Genomic DNA, 19,810 nt, shown 5'->3' with positions numbered 1-19,810 from the left:
GAATCAATCTAGTGAACCTTCGTTGCACCCCCTCGAAGGGCATTATTTTTTAATGCTGTGTTTCAGAATATTTTGCATTACATAAAGAAAACAATTATTATTTGCAGTTATTTCTGTAATGTCACATAACCTTTGGACACCTGGGATGGTATATACTATTAGCAATTTGAGTTCTTAGTGCTTTTCACCACCTTGTGATGGTAGGATGAAATAGTCCAGTTACTTTACAGACTTGCCTCCAGTGGCAACAGCACCATTGGAATTAACCTTTTAACATAAACAACCTGGTGTCAGTGCTGTTGGAGGCACTAAACTCCTCCTCGGGAGCTGGTTTCATTATGTGTCTCCAATGCCAAAGATAAAAGGCGTTAGAAATGGTGCACGTTTAGTCTGCTATCCCGACACTGGCCACAGAAAGGCTGAGTTCTCAGTCGACCTGAATAGACTAATTGTATGCTTTTTTAAGGGAAGGAGGTGTATCTATTACAGATAGTTAGGGCCAACTTCACCTACAATTCTGAATTTAAGATAGTGCAAAGCAAATAACACTGGTCAGAGAGGATATTCTTGAAACAATTGAATAAAGTTTATTTCCAACAAGTACGTAATGTTTCCTTCCCTAACATACCTCAATCCAAGTGCAGGCAAGAATATCCAGACTCAATGTATAACTGATGGAAGCAGGGAAAGTCTTCTCTTCATAGAATCATAGAAAAGTTACAGCACGCTGGCTCTATGCAAGAGCAATCCAGCCAGTCCCACTCCCTCACCCTATCCCCGTAGCCCTGCAAAATTATTCCTTTCAAGTGCTTTTCCAGTTCCCTTTTGAAAGCCATGATTGAATTTGCCTCCACCACCCCCTCGGGCAGTGCATTCCAGATCCTAACCACCCGCTGTGTAAAAAAGTTTTTCCTCATGTCACCTTTGGTTCTTTTGCCAATCACCTTAAATCTATGTCCTTTGGTTCTTGACCCTTCCGCCAATGAGAACAATTTCTCTCTATCCACTCTGTCTAGACCCTTCAGGATTTTGAATACCTCTATCAAATCTCCTCGCAACCTTCTCTGATCCAAGGAGAACAACCCCAGCTTCTCCAGTCTATCCCCGTAACTAAAGTCCCTCACCCCTGGAATCATTCTAGTAAATCTCTTCTACATTCTCTCTAAGGCCTTCACATCTTTCCTAAAGTGCAGTGCCCAGAACTGGACTCAATACTCCAGATGTGGCCAAACCAGTGTTTTATAAAGGTTCATCATGACTTCCATATTTTTGTACTCTATGCCTCTGTTTACAAAGCCCTTCTCTTTGCGCTGACTGTCTCACCGACTGCTTGTTTTGAACAAGCAGTAAACAGATTGCAACCTTAAAACTTATGCAAGGGGTTTTATACTCCTCAATTGCACTTCTTTCCAACTGCAAGAGCAGAATCAGTATATTTCTATCCACTGCCAGTCTGAACCAGTAGAACAATTCCACTGCTCTGAACCTTGGAACTAGTTACATCTAAAGCCCTATTTTTAAATTGGTTGAGAGGGTGGCACTGGGATTCTGGATGCCACTAAATAATCAAGCACCCTCTTATAAATGGGAGGGTGTCACTTAACAAACAGCATACAGTCTGTCCAAACCAAAAAATTATTTCCAGGTTAAATCAGTATTCTTCATTCCAGGTCTTTAATACAAATGATATCCTGCAGTGCCCACCAGTTTCAGAAAACTTTGAGTGAATTTTGCCTGGAAGCAGTTTACCAGCAGGAAATGAACTTTGCTGTGGTTTCAAAGCAGCCCAACACACCAAGAGAATACAATGTTCCAGCCTTAAGAGCTCTATACTTTAACATTAAGAACATCCAATTATATACCACCTGTTCAATCTCAAGAGGTCCCAAGCACTGAATATGCGATGAAGCATAATTACTGTTGTTTTGTTGGCAAATGCAGCAGCCAATTTACACTTATCATGGTCTCACAAACAGCAATGAGATGAAGGACCCATTGGTGGTGTTAGCTGAGGGACAACTCTCTTTTCTTTGAAAAAGTGCAATGGGATCTTTTATGCACGGCTGAACAGGCAGACAGTGCCTTGGTTTAATGTCCGAGATGGATGGTACGTCCAACAATGTAATACTTCATCAGCACTGCAATGAAGTCCAGATTATGTGCTCAAGTTTTGGAGTGACACTTGAACCCACAACCTTTTGACTCAGAGGTGAGAGTGCTACCAATGGAAAAGCTAACATGTAATGTAGAGTTTAGAGTGCATTCTAAACACAGTAAGATAAACTAAATATGCATTAATAAAGCAGGGGGCATTAAACCTGCCTTACATTTTCACCACTGGTTACCTATACAGACCTACCCTTGACAATAGGGATGATCCAGCTAGAATAACAAAGTGATAAATGTGACTTTATTGGAACTATGCATGCAGAAGATTTTAAATCACTCATTACTCCTGAGCAACTGAGTATGCACAAACAGTGTACACAGTTGTCCCATCAATGTCAATCCACCCCATCATATAAAATGGATAGCAGCAAGTGAACCAGCATATAAATTCGTTATATAAATGGGATGTAGGTCACGCATCCCTCAGAATTTGGGAAACCACTGTTTCTCATAGTTTTTTGACTCTATACCCCACAATGTTTCTTTTAATTCTAAATACAATTATAAAATATCAATGATAAATTGATTAAAATAAATTTGTAAAACCGTGAACAAGGTACATTCCCGTGTCACTTTACCTTTATATGTACAAAGTACGAAAGCCCTAATTTTCAGAATTTGGTAAAAATGGATTTGAACTGGCCCACAGAAGAGGCAGACCTGTGTTGCAGCTCAGAGGGTGCTGAAGTGTTGGAGGTCCTACTGCAGGAGGACCTTCCAGTAAAATCACAGGTGCAAGTTGCATGGAGGGAGGCCTCCAACTGAGTGAATGCAATCATCTGGGTCCCTTGTATCTAACTTCAAATTAGGAAGAAATTTGCTGGTATCAACAGGAGGGTGAAGGTAATTACACTCCTTCATTATGCTCCCATTTCTCCTGCACTCTATCAAACATGGTACAGTCCTAAGCTGAGAACTTCCATACCCTCTGAGAGATACATTTGCAGCATTATGCACAACCATTTCCCTTTTGCATGCACAGTTTCATCGAGTGTGAAAGCTGCACAACACACCTTTCTTAAAGGTGGAGGTGACAGCTGAGAATCAGCAAATAGATGCTTTGGCACCCAGGCTGAGGCTCCATTCCTGTTCGGCGATTTCTCAGAGGATCAGCCGCCATAGATTCAGAGAATAGCCTTGTTCCCCCAAGAGCTTCTCTTCTTTCAAATATTGTGGGCACTGTGGCCTGGTGCAAAATGAAAACATCATAATTGCTTTATGGAGAACAGGCATCCATGTGCACAATGATCAGATAACAACTGTATAGTAATTAAGTGAAAACCCTTTGTGTTCACTTAGGCAATGGGGTTGATTCATGGAGATCTCATGCCCACATGGGTGCCATCTTAGATACCTTGCACTCGAGAGAATCCTGCCACTTGGTGAAATACCTGCGCCTCGTAGTCAGGGAAACAGATGAAAGTGTTACCCTTGCCATTAAAATGCTGGTCAATTTGATATATACGTGCACTGCAGACTGTCTGAAGTAGCACATGGTACAACTGCGTCTTAGTCGATCTTGTAAAATAGAACCTGGTCTCCTCTGACATGTTGAGATACATGTAGAGTGCTCTATAATTGCAGGTCCTGAGATAGTGATGGTTGTGGCCCAAACATCTCAGGTGTTGTTGCACCTACACTTGTTTGCCCATCATGAATTCATTTCCTCATTTCAATTATGCAGCATGTTCAGAACCCTCAAAGGAATACCCATTCTCACTTCTCTTTGTGGTGAGATTTCAAAGCCAGCAGCAACCACGAATAATGAAGCAAAGTATTGACAATGAAAAACAAAAATTGATGGCAATCAGGCAAAGCCAATTAATGCATGGAGCAAAATGCAGCAACAGCTAATTGAAAACAAAAAGTAAAAATACAATCTTGCCTACAACAAAAACCACTATCCATCTTTAAGAAGATGGATAGTGAAAGCCCCCGAAAGCTTGTGGGATTAAAAATAAAATCGTTGGACTATAACTTGGTGTTGTAAAATTGTTTACAATTGTTAACCCCAGTCCATCACCGGCATCTCCACATCATCTTTAAGAAGCTTGAGCAGGTCAGCTCCTGGGAGTCCCCATGTGCCCAGTTTTTATGGGCAAGCCGCAAGCTGTAGCTTCACCAAAGATTCAGCATGGGATCTGTTTAAAAAAAAATATTTCCAAGAGGCCACTTGCCAGTACTGTAGCCTCATTTGATGTCGCCAAATGCTCAAAATGCTCAAAATAGGGCAATCTACAAAGTGGCCCACCCCATAGAAAGTCTCCATGCCACGGTTGGAACCTTGGAAATTTGTGACCAGAGTGTCAACTTGGCTCAGTTGCTAACACCTTTGTCTCTGAGTCAAAAGGCTGGGGTTCAAGTCCAAACCCAGGACTTGAACCCATAATTTAGGGTTGACAGAGGGAGGACATGCTACATTGTGAGAGGTGCTATCTTTTCAATGATAAATGCCTACAAATTCTCTTCAGTTGTAAACGTTCAGTTCCTTGAATAAGCACATCTAATCTGTAATGAAGCAAACAACTGGTGAGGATGCCTAAAAAGTAGATGGGAATGTTTTATAAAAAAATCTTTCTTACTGATCACCCAGCAGCTTCAATGGTCTATTAAGCCAGGAACTGATCAATGCCATTAGGTAGGTGGGGGAAAACAAATCTTGCTTTTGGATTCAATACAGTCCAAAGCCATGCAAGGATGTGATTGGGATGAGCAGGATGGAACATCTGCATGCAATTAGAGCTGCTAGCCAGGCTGTCAGTCCTCCACAAAGTCCTGATAGGAACAACATAACTGGAGCTGTTAGGACTTTAGCCTCACCTTCTTGTTTTTGTCAAAAGCACAAGAATTGCTGCAGGTCTATCTCAAAATTCCATATCAATTCAAAATATCTAGAGAATCCAAGGAGTTAAACGTCAAACCTCACGTCCGCCTGTAGAGCTCTATCCTGAGAGCTCCATTGCCTAGAATTCTGTCTTTTGTATACAAAAGTTCAGATGCAGAATTAACCATTGCTTGTTGAACCTGTATTGCTGCAGCAAATGGGAGGAAAATCACTGTCTTGCCAATTGTTGCCTCAGTAAAATATTCCCAAGTTTGCTACTGCCAAGAATAAACAAGCAGCAGAATCAATATAAGCTCACACGTATGAGGCTCATGGCAGTCTAAATGAATTTTATGTATCCAACAGCTTTATCTAGCAATGAAGAAAATCAGTTTTATATTCAAACGGTTCAGCCACATGACTGAATCTTTGATTCTCCCTATTTTCACCAGATATACAAATATAAACTATCCAATTGGAGAAACACATTTTCACACACCCACTGCCAGGCTGGAGGGCCGAAGCACCTGCCTGTTTCAGATGGTAGGCCCTTTTAAAATGCAAAGCAGGTCCTATGACGTACATAAGACCTCGATTGCCATTTTAGGGTTGAACTGGTCAGACCGTCGACCCTCTGACCAGTTTCTCTGGTGATTGAGCCGAAAAGGCCCTGGAAAGGTAAGTTTTAAATTATTTTTGTGGCTATTCTATGGGTCGCTGCTGGCCTGGGCTTGGCCCCCCTCGGCCTCTCCTCCCTTCCCTCTCCCAGGACCTACCTGCAGTTGCTGGCAACATCCCAGTTGTGGCCCAAAACTGGCAAGCTGCCTCAGGATGTCTGTTTGGCATCCACAGTTCGCCAATTGATAAGGCCTGGGCTTCAAAATCGTGGCAGCCTCTTCTCTGCTGGAACGGCCTGCATGCTCCGCTGGTCCGCCGCCTAAAGCTAAAATCTACCCCAATGTTATTCTAAGTAGACACTACAATGCCTTAAAGCCATTGCATAAGAGGTAGTGTTAGCACAGATGAGATATTGGTATATACCACACACAATACAGCTCAATATGTGTACCCTCTAAAGACCGAATAGCACAGTACAGACTCAGTGATGCATTTATGATATGAAGTAGTCAGTACAATTTCAATAATGTTCCTTCTAATGAGTAATTTTCTTTCTAACTTTTTTGACATGTGTTAATGAATGTTAGATGGTGATGAGGGCTGGTTGATTTGTATAATAGATACTATATCAGGACTATTGGAGAAAGCAGTAAATAATTTCAACGGGGAAGCTGATGGCCTCATTGCATTGACCTATAAGGTTGCATTGACCTTCACACTTATAATTAATTTCATAAATCTAAACTTGTCAGCTAATCTTTAGGAGTGTCCTTGTGCTGCATTTAAGTTAAAGTTATTAGCATTGAGAGAAGGAATGGGCCAGTGTAGGAACTATATGCTTGTTTGTTAGGTTTATTATGAAAGTGTGACTATTAGCAAAACAGCCAAACTAGAATTCCTGACCTTGATGAGATTATCTGTTCACTTAGTAAAAGAAAGTTTGAAAAAAAAATCTCGCTTTAACTCTATGTTAAGAAAATCATACGCAAAGTGCAAATTTTAGACTCTCAGCAAATTTATAAAGTACTGAAGGGCCGACTTTAACCCTCGTCCCTGGGGGCCTAGGTAAGTGACTTTACATTTAATCATTTTTTTTAAGAAAAGGTTCCTTGTGCACCTGGCGGAGCAGGAATTCACCTTCTTGCCCCATAAGGATACCTGGGGCCTCCCCAGACCCAGCCCCATGCTTCAGGCTTCCCCCCTGCACCCCCCCCCCCACACCCAATCACAAACTTGTTGACTGCCTCCAAAATCCTAACTTACCTTTCCATGGACCATTCCCATTGGTCCCTGGCGGCAGCCTAACCCTCCCCCCGCCAATTTTGACTACTGCCGTCAGCAGTGACATAATTCTCGCCAGCTTCGGATGGGAGCAAGTGTTGGGGCATGTAAATGAAGCCCGGGAGTTAAAATCTGCCAGGCCGCATACTCCGGGAGTGCCAGATGGTTCGTCACCAGTTTCGGCCCCCTTAAATTGTTGCTTTCCTATCTCCATAATAGAAGAGCAGAACAATCTATACAGCCTCTTAGAAAGAAAGACAGACTTGCATTTATATAACGCCTTTCACGACCTCAGGATGTCCCAAAGCGCTTTACAGTCAATGTTGAAGTGTAGTCACTGTTGTAATATAGGAAATTAGTTGATTAAGTGTACTGTAATTCCCTTACCATTTAGTTGGAAGAGTAAAATGTCTGTTTAATTTGGCCAATTTAACTGTACAACAGTTTAAATTAAGTAATGTGAACAAATGCCAAATACACTGTGTTGTGAGTTTAGAGTAATTGTGCCTTTTATGTTCCTCAAAAGCTTAAAAGACAGCATAGAAAAATCATCATATTCAGATTGGCTAATTAACAACAGCATTGCTGAGCTTGTAGCTTCATCAGGTCTCCCAGTGAACATCAGTGATGCATATCAAGATCCACGGTTCGATGCTGAAGTGAGTAACCCTTCAAACTAGGTCTCAAATAACATGACTGTAAAAATTCTCCTGTCTTAAGAGAGTGACTTCAGTGTGATGATGTCCCCTTTTACAACATTTCTGCTGGGTGCTGATCTGTGATGCTGCTGGTCTCCATTGTTGTAAACAATTTTACAACACCAAGTTATAGTCCAGCAATTTTATTTTAAATTCACAAGCTTTCGGAGGCTACCTCCTTCCACATCGTTCACCTGAGGAAGGAGGTAGCCTCCGAAAGCTTGTGAATTTAAAATAAAATTGCTGGACTATAACTTGGTGTTGTAAAATTGTTTACAATTGTCAACCCCAGTCCATCACCGGCATCTCCACATCATGGTCTCCATTGTGTAATGAAGAGACCCAACTGCCATAGAGTGCAAACAAAGGAACTTCCTGTGTTTAGAGGAATACGAAGACTTAACCTGATGGCAGATTTACTAGATCTACATTTTCACGGGTGGCTTGCCTGAACATCAGGCTGTTTACACTAAAGAGTGCAACTGACAAGAGGGAGAACCTTGTCATCTGTACTCCTGTAATACAATTAAGTTATAACAGTGGTGATGTTAGCTTAGTGCTACAGAATTAATACAGGTCCACTGTGATAATTCCATACAATGAGTTTTTAAATATAATTTATTACAATAGCTATATTTTGAAAATGTTCTAAAATGCAACTTAATTATATAAACACCATTAAGATCCCTTTAGAATGCTTCAAAAACAGCATTATTGTAACAATCATGGTGGCTATGATGATTTTAGTCTCATGCTCAATGTCAAAGATTACTCACATAAACAAGCTCTCACTCCCTATCTTATACACACAATAGCTGATAATGTAACATTCATTGTTCACATTACAGGGTTAAACAGAACATTTTTGCTACTGAAATGAATACAGGTGATTTACTAGCTTGTCAGTGACAGAAGAAGAATTACTTTATTAGGCCATGTGGCTTAAGGTACCATCTATGAATAATTTTAACTTTTAATGAACCTGAAACAGCAAAAGACAGCATATTCTACTAGATTATATCTCCTCCCGACCCCCATCCACCCCCCCCCCTCAAATGCTTGTGCTCATCAAGATGAGTGATTTTAGTGTTGGGGAATGGAACTCTTCCTATTTCAGCCATTCATTGTTACCACCAAGCACTCCCAGGTCAGATATAGCACAGTTTGATACAGAGTAAAGCTTCCTCTATTGTTCCAAAAACCTGACTTAACCCCAGGCTGAGAAGAGCACCCTCTATTGCACCAGTGTGACATTTTTATCCATTTCCTACACCAGCCATCCTGTGGCATCTCTGAGTGAGATTGCCAATCAATGCCAGTTTTGTATTATAGCCCATCCCCACAAGCAACTGGATTGAAACGACCCAAACTCATTTTGTACAGGAACTTTAGAGCTAGCAGACAGAGGAGACTCATCCATCAACCTGGGCTGCATTTATATAGCACCTTTCACAACCCCAGGACGACCCAAAGCGCTTTACAGCCAATGAATTACTTTTTGAAGTGTAGTCACTGTTGCACTGTAAATAAACGTGACAGCCAATTTGCGCACAGCAAGGTCCAACAAATAGTAATGAAATAATGACCATATAATCTGTTTTAGAGATGTTGGTTGAGGGATAACAGGGGGAACTGAGGGGGAACTCCCCCTGCTCTTCTTCGAATAGTGTCATGGGATCTTTCATGTCGACCTGAGGGGGAAGACAGGGCCTAGAGATGAATGGCCAGTGTCTAACCCACCGCACCACTCAGTTTACAACATCTAACTTGCACATCCTTGGTTCAAAAACTAATAAAATGTGCAATATTTCACAAATTCACCTAATAATCCTAAACCTGCAGCAATACTTCAAAAAAAAAACTTGTATCTGAATTGAGACTATCCCATGGAGCCTTCACATGTTCACTTCTAGAATTACTGAATAAGAAGAACTGAAGAACTGGCAGAAAGCTGCCAAACATATTTCTATGACTGAATATGGAACTGTCAATGCATTCCCCCTTGTGAGAATCAAGTTACTTGAATTTAGGTTTTGCAGGCATTTGCTACTCATCAACCAAAAGATACAATGATACCTGGCTGGCTTTAGTTTGACAGTCTCATAATGGATTCTAGACTCAAATCCATTCACCTCATTCCAAGTACCTTTATATTAAATTGACTAATTTCAGAAGTCTATCTTCATAGAATCTGTAGGAAAGCTTCCTGGTAATGAGCCTTATTCCTTCAATGTCTACATTCCAGAAGGGTTTAAAGTCAATTCTGTTTGCAAGAAACATATCAAAACATTCATTTCTTTGTATATGTGTGGGAGGCGGGGGTTGAAGAGACTGGCTGGGGGCGGGGCTTTGGATTGCGGTGGGGGGGGGGGGGGACAGTGGAGGCCGATCGCGGCAGATTTGCTTTGGGGGCAAGAGGGAAGAACTCCTTGCCCACAAGCAGTGCTTGACAGCTGAAGGGAGGCCTGCTGGATCCAACCGTTCGTGCCTCCCTTCAGCTGTCAAGTTTACTGAGCCCTGGAAAACCCGACCCACAGCCATTAAATGTAAAAGTCTGTTGAAATTTGAGGCAGGCAGCATCATTAACGTTTTTAAATAACTGACCCGCCTCTCCAGAGCAGGTTAATCACCCGCCCCCAACTTTCCTCTGTTAAAACCGAAAGTGGGCACGTTCGAGGTGGGTTGGGGTCGGGTTTCAGATTTCTGAAATTTTAACCCCCCCCCCGCCCGCCACCCATCGTTGGGGGTTTAAATTCCCCCCTTGATCTCTGCAGGGCATGCATGACTGCAGCTGGGAGGAGACATGGATGACCTGCTCCAAGATTCTATTAATGCTGCTCTCAACCATAACTAAGAGATGCATGAGTATGGCATGATGTTACTGCAATAAGGGACTCAGCAAATGGGAAATGAAAGAGTCATAACACTAGGGTGCCAAACATTGGTGCAATTCGGTCCCATAGCTCCATACTGCCTATCGTAGACAACAATCACTTATTACTGTCTAATACTTACTCAGAGAAGATTACAAAGCTAGTTAATAGCAAAGATCTGTTCTTTCTTTCTCCCTCCACCAAAAGCACCATATAATGAAATAATCTCAACTCATTCACTTCAACTTTACCTATATAATGCTCATGATTGGTTTCAGGTTTTTTCCCCTATAGTTTCAAAATTGTTTTGTTAGTTTTCCAAAGTAGAAATAATACAAATCTAGGAACTACCAATGGCTAAGGGTTCAGACATTCAGCTATGATAGTACCTGTAAACAGGTGATTTCATACTGTCCCCAATGTAAGAACACTGCATTTGTATCTGTAATCACGTCACCCCCATCCACAAGAGCATAAGTACCCACATTGAAAGTAAAAGAAAAGTAGCCACAAAATGGATATTTTTTAAAAATTACAGTGATTTGAGAAGTGATCTAGCACAGGTGGACTGGAAACAAAGATTGGACAAGAAAACAGTACATGAGAAATGGCAGGCCTTCAAGGCAGAGATAATTCGGGTACAAACCAAACATATTCCCACCAGGAGGAAAGATAGGGCATCCAAATTAGAGCTCCCTGGACGACAAAGGAAATAGAGGTTAAAATAAAACAGAAAAAAGGAGGTTTATGACAAATGTTAGGTACAGCATGCAGTAGAAAACCAGGCAGAATACAGAGAGTGCACGGCGAAATTGAAAAAGGATATTAGGACAAAAAGAGAATTTTTTAAAAATTCATTCATGGGATGTGGGCGTCGCTGGCGAGGCCGGCATTTATTACCCATCCCCGATTGCCCTCGAGGAGGCGGTGGTGAGCTGCCTTCTTGAACCGCTGCAGTCCGTGTGGTGAAGGTTCTCCCACAGTGCTGTTAGGAAGGGAGTTCCAGGATTTTGACCCAGCGACGATGAAGGAACGGCGATATATTTCCAAGTCGGGATGGTGTGCGACTTGGAGGGGAACTTGCAGGTGGTGTTGTTCCCATGTGCCTGCTGCCCTTATCCTTCTAGTGGTAGAGGTCGCGGGTTTGGGAGATGCTGTCGAAGAAGCCTTGGCGAGTTGCTGCAGTGCATCCTGTGGATGGTACACACTGCAGCCACAGTGCGCCGGTGGTGAAGGGAGTGAATGTTTAGGGTGGTGAATGGGGTGCCAATCAAGTAGGCTGCTTTGTCCAGGATGGTGTCAAGCTTCTTGAGTGTTGTTGGAGCTGCACTCATCCAGGCAAGTGGAGAGTATTCCCTCACACTCCTGACTTGTGCCTTGTAGAAGGTGGAAAGGCTTTGGGGAGTCAGGAGGTGAGTCACTCATCACAGAATACCCAGCCTCTGACCTGCTCTTGTAGCCACATTATTTATATGGCTGGTCCAGTTAAGTTTCTGGTCAATGGTGACCCCCAGGATGTTGATGGTGGGGGATTCGGCGATGGTAATGCCGTTGAATGTCAAGGGGAGGTGGCTAGACTCTCTCTTGTTGGAGATGATCATTGCCTGGCACTTGTCTGGCATGAATGTTACTTGCCACTTATCAGCCCAAGCCTAGATGTTGTCCAGGTCTAGCTGCATGCGGGCATGGACTGCTTCATTATCTGAGGGGTTGCGAATGGAACTGAACACTGCGATCATCAGTGAACATGCCCATTTCTGACCCTATGATGGAGGGAAGGCCATTGATGAAGCAGCTGAAGATGGTTGGGCCTAGGACACTGCCCTGAGGATCCCTGCAGCAATGTCCTGGGGCTGAGATGATTGGCCTCCAACAACCACGACCATCTTCCTTTGTGCTATGTATGACTTCAGCCACTGGAGAGTTTTCCCCGATTCCCATTTTACTAGGGCTCCTTGGTGCCACACTCGGTCAAATGCTGCCTTGAAGTCAAGGGCAGTCACTCTCACCTCACCTCTGGAATTCAGCTCTTTTGTCCATGTTTGGACCAAGGCTGTAACGAAGTCTGGAGCCGAGTGGTCCTGGCGGAACCCAAACTGAGCATCAGTGAGCAGGTTATTGGTGAGTAAGTGCCGCATGATAGCACTGTCAACGACACCTTCCATCACTTTGCTAATGATTGAGAGCAGACTGATAGGGCGGTAATTGGCCGGATTGGATTGGTCCTGCTTTTTGTGGACAGGACATACCTGGGCAATTTTCCACATTGTCGGGTAGAAGCCAGTGTTGTAGCTGTACTGGAACAGTTTGGCTAGAGGCGCAGCTAGTTCTGGAGCACAAGTCTTCAGCACTACAGCCGGGATGTTGTCGGGGCCCATAGCATTTGCTGTATCCAGTGCACTCAGCCGTTTCTTGATATCACATGGAGTGAATCGAATTGGCTGAAGACTGGCTTCTGTGATGGTGGGGATATCAGGAGGAGGCCGAGATGGATCATCCACTCGGCATTTCTGGCTGAAGATGGTTGCAAATGCTTCAGCCTTGTCTTTTGCACTCACGTGCTGGACTCCACCATCATTGAGGATGGGGATGTTTACAGAGCCTCCTCCTCCCGTTAGTTGTTTAACTGTCCACCACCATTCACGACTGGATGTGGCAGGACTGCAGAGCTTTGATCTGCTCCGTTGGTTATGGAATTGCATAGCTCAGTCTATAACGTGTTGCTTCTGCCGTTTAGCATGCATGTAGTCCTTAGTTGTATCTTCACCAGGTTGGCACCTCATTTTTAGGTATGCCTGGTGCTGCTCCTGGCATGCTGTTCTACACTCCTCATTGAACCAGGGTTGATCCCCTGGCTTGTTGGTAATGGTAGAGTGAGGAATATGCCGGGTCATGAGGTTGCAGATTGTGCTGGAATACAATTCTGTTGCTGCTGATGGCCCACAGTGCCTCATGGATGCCCAGTTTTGAGCTGCTAGATCTGTTCTGAATCTATCCCATTTAGCACGGTGGTAGTGCCACACAACATGTTGGATAGTGTCCTCAATGCGAAGACGGGACTTCGTCTCCACAAGGACTGTGCGGTGGTCACTCCTACCAATACTGTCATGGACAGATGTATCTGCGACAGGTAGATTGGTGAGGACGAGGTCAAGTAGGTTTTCCCCTCGTGTTGGTTCTCTCACCACCTGCCGTAGGCCCAGTCTGGCAGCTCTGTCCTTCAGGACTCGGCCAGCTCGGTCAGTAGTGGTGCTACCGAGCCACTCTTGGTGATGGACATTGAAGTCCCCCACCCAGTGTACGTTTTGTGCCTTGCTACCCTCAGTGCTTCCTCCAACTGGTGCTCAACATGGAGGAGGACTGATTCGTCAGCTGAGGGAGGTCGGAAGGTGGTAATCAGCAGGAGGTTTCCTTGCCCATGTTTGACCTGATGCCATGAGATTTCATGGGGTCCGGAGTCAATGTTGAGGACTCCCAGGGCCACTTCCTCCTGACTGTATATCACTGTACCGCCACCTCTGGTGGGTCTGTCCTGCCGGTGGGACAGGACATACCCAGGGATGGTGATGGAAGAGTTTGGGACGTTGGCTGAAAGGTATGATTCTGTGAGTATGGCTATGTCAGACTGTTGCTTGACTAGTCTATGGGACAGCTGTCCCAATTTTGGCACAAGTCCCCAGATGTTAGTGAGGAGAACTTTGCAGGGTCGACTGGGCTTGGTGTTTTGCCTTTGTCATGTCTGGTGCCTAGTGGTCCGATGCCGGGTGGTCCGGTTTTATTCTTAATATGACTTTTTTTTAGCGAGATTGTACAACTGAGTGGCTTCCTAGGCCATTTCAGAGGGCAATTAAGAATCAACCACCTTGCTATGGGTCTGGAGTCACATATAGGCCAGACCGGGTAAGGACAGCAGGTTTCCTTCCCTAAAGGACGTTAGTGAACCAGATAGGTTTTTATGACAATCCGGTAGTTTCATGGCCACCATTACTGATACTAGTTTTTTAATTCCAGATTTTATGAGAAAATATGAGAAAAGATTAGCAGGTAACATAAAAGGGAACCCAAAATTCTTTTATAAACATATAAAAAGTAAAAGGATAGTTAAAGGAATGGTGGGGCCAACTGGGGCAAAGAAAGAAATCTTCTTGTGGAGGCAGAGGGCATGATTGAGGTACTGAATGAATACTTTGCATCTGTCTTCACAAAAGAAGAGGATGAAGTTAATGTTACAGTAAAGAAGGTGGGAGTAGAGATATTGGATACGATAAAAATCGATTAAAAGGAGGTGGTAAATAGGTTGGCATCACTCAAATTAACAAGTCACCCGGTCCAGATGGGATGCATCCTAGTTTACTGAGGGAAGCAAGGGTGGAGATAGCAGAAGTTCTGACCACAGTCTTTCAATCCTCCTTGGATATGGGAGTGGTGCTTGAGGACTGGAGGATTACAAATGTTATGCACCTATTCAAAAAAGTGGAGGGATAAACCTGTTAACTACAGGTCCATCAGTCTAACATTAGTGGTGGAAAAACTTCTGGAGACCATTTTCAAGGAAAAAATTAATTCTCACTTGGAGAAACATGGGTTAATAAGGGACAGCCAGTCTTGATTTGTTAAAGGCAAATTGTATCTGACTAACCTGATTGAGTTCTTTGATGAAGTATCAGAGCAGGTTGATGAAGGTAATGCAGTAGGTGTTGTATAAATGGACTTTCAAAAGGCATTTGATAAAGTACCGCACAAGAAACACATGAGATTAAAGGGATGGTGGTAACTTGGGTGTGTAATTGACTAAGGGATAGGGGGCAGAGAGTAGTGGTGAATGGATGTTTTTCTGACTCGAGAGAAGTGTGCAGTGGAGTCCCCCAGGGGTCGGTATTAGGACCATTGCTTTTCTTTTATATATAAATGACATGGACTTGGGGAGAGGGAGCACAATTTCAAGCTTGCGGATGATACAAAACTTGACAATGTCGTAAATAGTGAGGAGGATAGTAGCAGACTTCAGGAGGACATAGACAGACTGGTGAAATGGGCAGACACATGGCAGATGCAATTTAATGCGGATAAGTGTGAAGTGTGCACTTTGGGAGAAACAACAGGCAGTATAATCTAAATGGTACTATTTTGAGGGGGGTGCAAGAGCAGAGATACCTGGGGGTGCATATTCACAAATCTTTGAAGGTGGCAGGGCAAGTTGATAAGGTGGTTAAGAAAGCATATGGGATAGTTGGCTTTATAAATAGGGGCATTGAATACAAAAACAAGGAAGTCATGCTAAACCTTCACAAATCGCTGGTTAGGCCTCAGTTGGAGTAATGTGTACAATTCTGGGCACCACACTTTAGGAAGGATGACAAGGCCTTGGAGAGAGTACAGAGGAGGTTTACCAGGATGATATCAGGGGTGAGGGACTTCAGTTATGTGGAGAGATTGGAGAAGCTGGGATTGTCCTCTTAGAGGAGAAGGTTAAGGGGAGACCTAATGGAGGTATTCAAAATAATGAGGAAATTTAACAGAGCAAATGGGGAGAAACTGTTTCCACTGGAAAGTGGGTCGGTAATGAGTGGTCACAGATTTAAAATAATTGGCAAAAGAACTAGAGGGGAAATGAGGAGAAATCTTTTCACACAGAGGGCTGTTAAGATCTGGAACGCACTACCTGAAAGGTTGGTGGAAGCAGATTCCATAGGAACTTTCAAAAGGTAACTGGACATGTACTTGAAAAAGACTAATTTGCAGGGTTATGGGGAAAAAGCTGGGGATTGGAACTAAATTGGACAGCTCTTTCAAAGAACCAGCACAGGCATGATGGGCTGAATGGCCTCCTTTTGTACTGCAAGATCCTATGATTCTATTTTATTCACAGAACTGTGGAAAGATATTTGAATGTTGAAGTACTGTTACATAAACAGACCATATCAACTTAACTTTTTTCAAAACTTCTTTTTAAAAAACACAATCCCTCCAATTTCCAATCCTATTCTCATCTACATATATACAGCTGTGGCCACTGGATAGTGCACAGGAGCATAAAACCTGTCTGATTTATCTTTAGTCCAGGACACTGGGATTAGCTAACATCCCACAGGCTGGGAATTGAACCTCAACACAAGCTTAGATATTTTATGGCCAGAAAAAAAAAATCACACCTTGCTCTCAAGAGGACACACATCTGGAGCTTTAGTTTAGTATATCCTTGCGCAAAAAGCCAATCGTAAGTTGACAACTTTATATCCAAAAGGATTCAAAAAATGCAAGCCCTGTTTTAGGATTCTCTTAAAATAAATGAGATTGTTGAACTGTATTGCACATTGTCTGGACAAAATTATTGTGTCCATAATAATCCCCTTTCCTATTCTTAGACCTTTACATATAATGTTATAAAAAGGTCAAGACCTGCGCCACATATTGGGATCATGAATATTGTATGTGATTGAGTGACATTTGTTCCTTAAAGCCATTAATGGTCTTTTATTCCCTTGGTACATTGCAGCTTAATAACCTCTAAAAATAGAATATGCAACAGACTGATGCAGCATTAATGTTACATTTATCAGTGCTTGACCAAATACAGACAACTCAAAGCACATCCTCAAATGCAGGGAGTACATTTAACTGCGTAGGTGCTGGGGTCATTTTATACTCATTGCAATCTAACGTGAAAACAGTTAATTATTATTACTTCTATTTTCCTCTGTCTGAATTTGTATATGGGTCACTTCTTCTGATTTAGTCAGAAGTAGTGTCCCACTATACCAATCTACTAGTCGATATCTCCAGGTTTTTGTCTGACTAATTTCTACTGTGTAGTAATGCCATCAGTACTCAATTAAGATTAAAGTCTGACTTTTGATATCAAATATACAATTTAAAGAAACTGCTTTGCTTTTGCATTTAGGCTGATCAGATTTCTGGTTTCCATATCCGTTCAGTCCTTTGTGTACCAATATGGAACAGTGGCCACCAGATAATTGGTATGTGTTCAGTGATTCCTTAAATTTCTTTTTATTTCAACATTCAGTTTGATACATTTTCAAAGCCAATATGTTCTGGAGCAGCCAAGTAGCAAAACAGAAAAGCCTCTAGATGGGACAGGTGCAGATGTGCATCCCAGCAGTGTCTGCCACATTGATTTCCCCTTCCTCACACGGGTGATTTTCAGCAATTCTCAGCCAGTCTCTATGGGTGACAGGATGGAGAAATATACTAAATTAGATGTTCCCCCAGAGAGGGACATCTAATTGGAATAGGAAGAGGAAGGAAAAGCCAGCAAAGTTTTGGTTCCTTTTCCTTCCTTTGAATCACTCTTCATACTAGTTGTTCATAGAGCAGTATTAGGGACTGTCTGTGTTCCAGACTGCTCTGTCTTGTTTAACAAAAGCACACGTGAGGTGATGACCAGCTTACCAGGAGAAAAGATTCATCTAAAAATAAACAGGGTAATACAACAGTGTGTTGGAGCACCAATGATGTATGCCATGAAGTGGTGGTATGGGAGTTCACAATTTCTCCTGGAGATGCTAAGATATTAATTTCAGCCATGTCATAATGGGCACACACTGAGCCGTGACCAGGCACTTTCCACAGATTAATGAAGAAAACTCACCTTGGCCACTCACATGTAATCAGTGGATGGTTTCAGAACATATTGGTGACGGTCTGTCAGTAGGCCACCAGCAATAGATGGTGCCTGATACAAGGAAATCATAGAAAGAGGAAGGGCAGAAAATATAAATTTCTTTAAAGAGCAAGTATTATCCTTAAAAAATCTGAAAATATTCAAATCAGTTGCCTTAATCACCATGTTAAGACAATTTACCTTGCAATTCATTAACTCAGTATTAATTAACTCAATATTAGTTTGCAACTTGCCAACTTACTAACATTCATCTGACCTTCAGGTGTGGCACAGGTCCTCAATAGGCTTGATGGGAAACCCTTTGATGATGATGACCAACGACTCTTTGAGGTAAAGAAACCAATTAGTATTTCCTTATTGCCAGATCAACTAAACATTTTATAGCACAGTAACTATTCAGCCACCATTTAGATTTTAAACCACGGAACTTCAGTGAGGCTACAACTGTTAATATTTAAAAACCTGCAAGGATATAGTTCCACAGCAAAATTAAGTTCACAAGAGTTATACAGATGTGGCAGGCCACTCAACCCATCTTAGTTCATCCAGCTTTTTTTTTAAAAATTACATTCCCCCATACCATGTCACCTATCTCTTGAATGAGTCTAAGCTTTTCACCTCCTCCACTTTATACAGCAGACCATTCCAAATGTTGATCATTTTTTGTGTGACCAGGTTCTTCCTGGCAACTTAAATTGTCCTGTCACCAGCTTTATCCTAAAACCCCTTGTTCGAGTGCTTTGAAATAGTGGTCTGGATTTATCTTATCTATCTTGTATATCTCCATAAGGCTCTCTCCTTTCAAGGCTAAAGAACACTGATTTCATCTAGTCATCTTTTAAGGTTATGATCTCTTCCCTAATTGACCTCTTGCTGTTATGAAGATATTCTTGCTGTTATGATTAGTGTCTGCAGCTATACACATTCCTGTCTCCACAATGCCCCTCTATTCACCCCTTTGACATGATTCTGAAGTTTCCCATGATCTTTTCAGTCTGACCCCCTCTTCTCTCTTCATGCTTTGTGAAGCTCATTTTTCTTTCTCATTTCATTTCTGATTGTTCTGTGAGGTTGTGCCAGTGTATTAAAAGCATTGCTCACATGAAGCAAAATGTGGGTACAGTGTTTGCTTTTATAAAGAACAGTTTGTTCCCTATCCAGGCTGCTAATCTGTTTAACCAAACAAAGAGCTGCTCTTTAAGCCTAAATGTCAACTTACATTTAGGGGTAAATTTTACAAAGCCCCATCAGTAATTTCACTGGATGGAAAATTGCAGGCAGCATGCCTGTTTTTGGTGCGATGCCTCACAAAATTTATCTTTAGCGCATACAGGAAATCAGTGTGCGAGTAGTAGGATTTTACTACTTAGGATTTCCTGTATGCACTAAAGATAAATTTTATATGGGGGGGTGGGGGAGAAGGCTGGGGAAGAAAGAGAACAGCTAACACTCCATTTTAAATGTCTTCATTACATTTGTATTTAATGAAGCTGCACCATCCCAAATATAAAAGTTGTTAAATGTTGATAAGTAACACATTTCTATAAATAAATGTGTGTACCAATGTAAAATAATAAGTGATAACACTGTGTAATGTTATTAATTTTAATAGGCCTTGGTTCTGAAACATTAATTGGGCGCTATCATATTTGAAACTGTTACAAAATTATATGAATTTTATTATAGCGTCTTACTAAAGTATTTA

At 42.3% G+C, this 19,810-nt stretch overlaps 1 protein-coding gene across 1 annotated transcript in view; it reads left to right on the top strand.

The window, feature by feature from the left end:
- The window catches only part of pde11a (phosphodiesterase 11a), a 271,348-nt gene that overhangs the window by 151,778 nt on the left and 99,760 nt on the right, over positions 1–19,810 (top strand). The window contains exons 7-9 of the mRNA XM_067986810.1: positions 7,419–7,551; positions 17,365–17,440; positions 18,368–18,435. Of these exons, the coding sequence (XP_067842911.1) occupies positions 7,419–7,551; positions 17,365–17,440; positions 18,368–18,435 (277 nt within the window). The remainder of the gene's footprint in view (positions 1–7,418; positions 7,552–17,364; positions 17,441–18,367; positions 18,436–19,810) is intronic.

This window comes from Heptranchias perlo, chromosome 7, assembly GCF_035084215.1.
Source record: "Heptranchias perlo isolate sHepPer1 chromosome 7, sHepPer1.hap1, whole genome shotgun sequence".
NCBI classification, from domain to species: Eukaryota; Metazoa; Chordata; class Chondrichthyes; order Hexanchiformes; family Hexanchidae; genus Heptranchias; species Heptranchias perlo.
The sequence above is the reverse complement of the archived record's forward strand: the minus strand, read 5'-3'. Positions and strand labels throughout refer to the sequence as shown.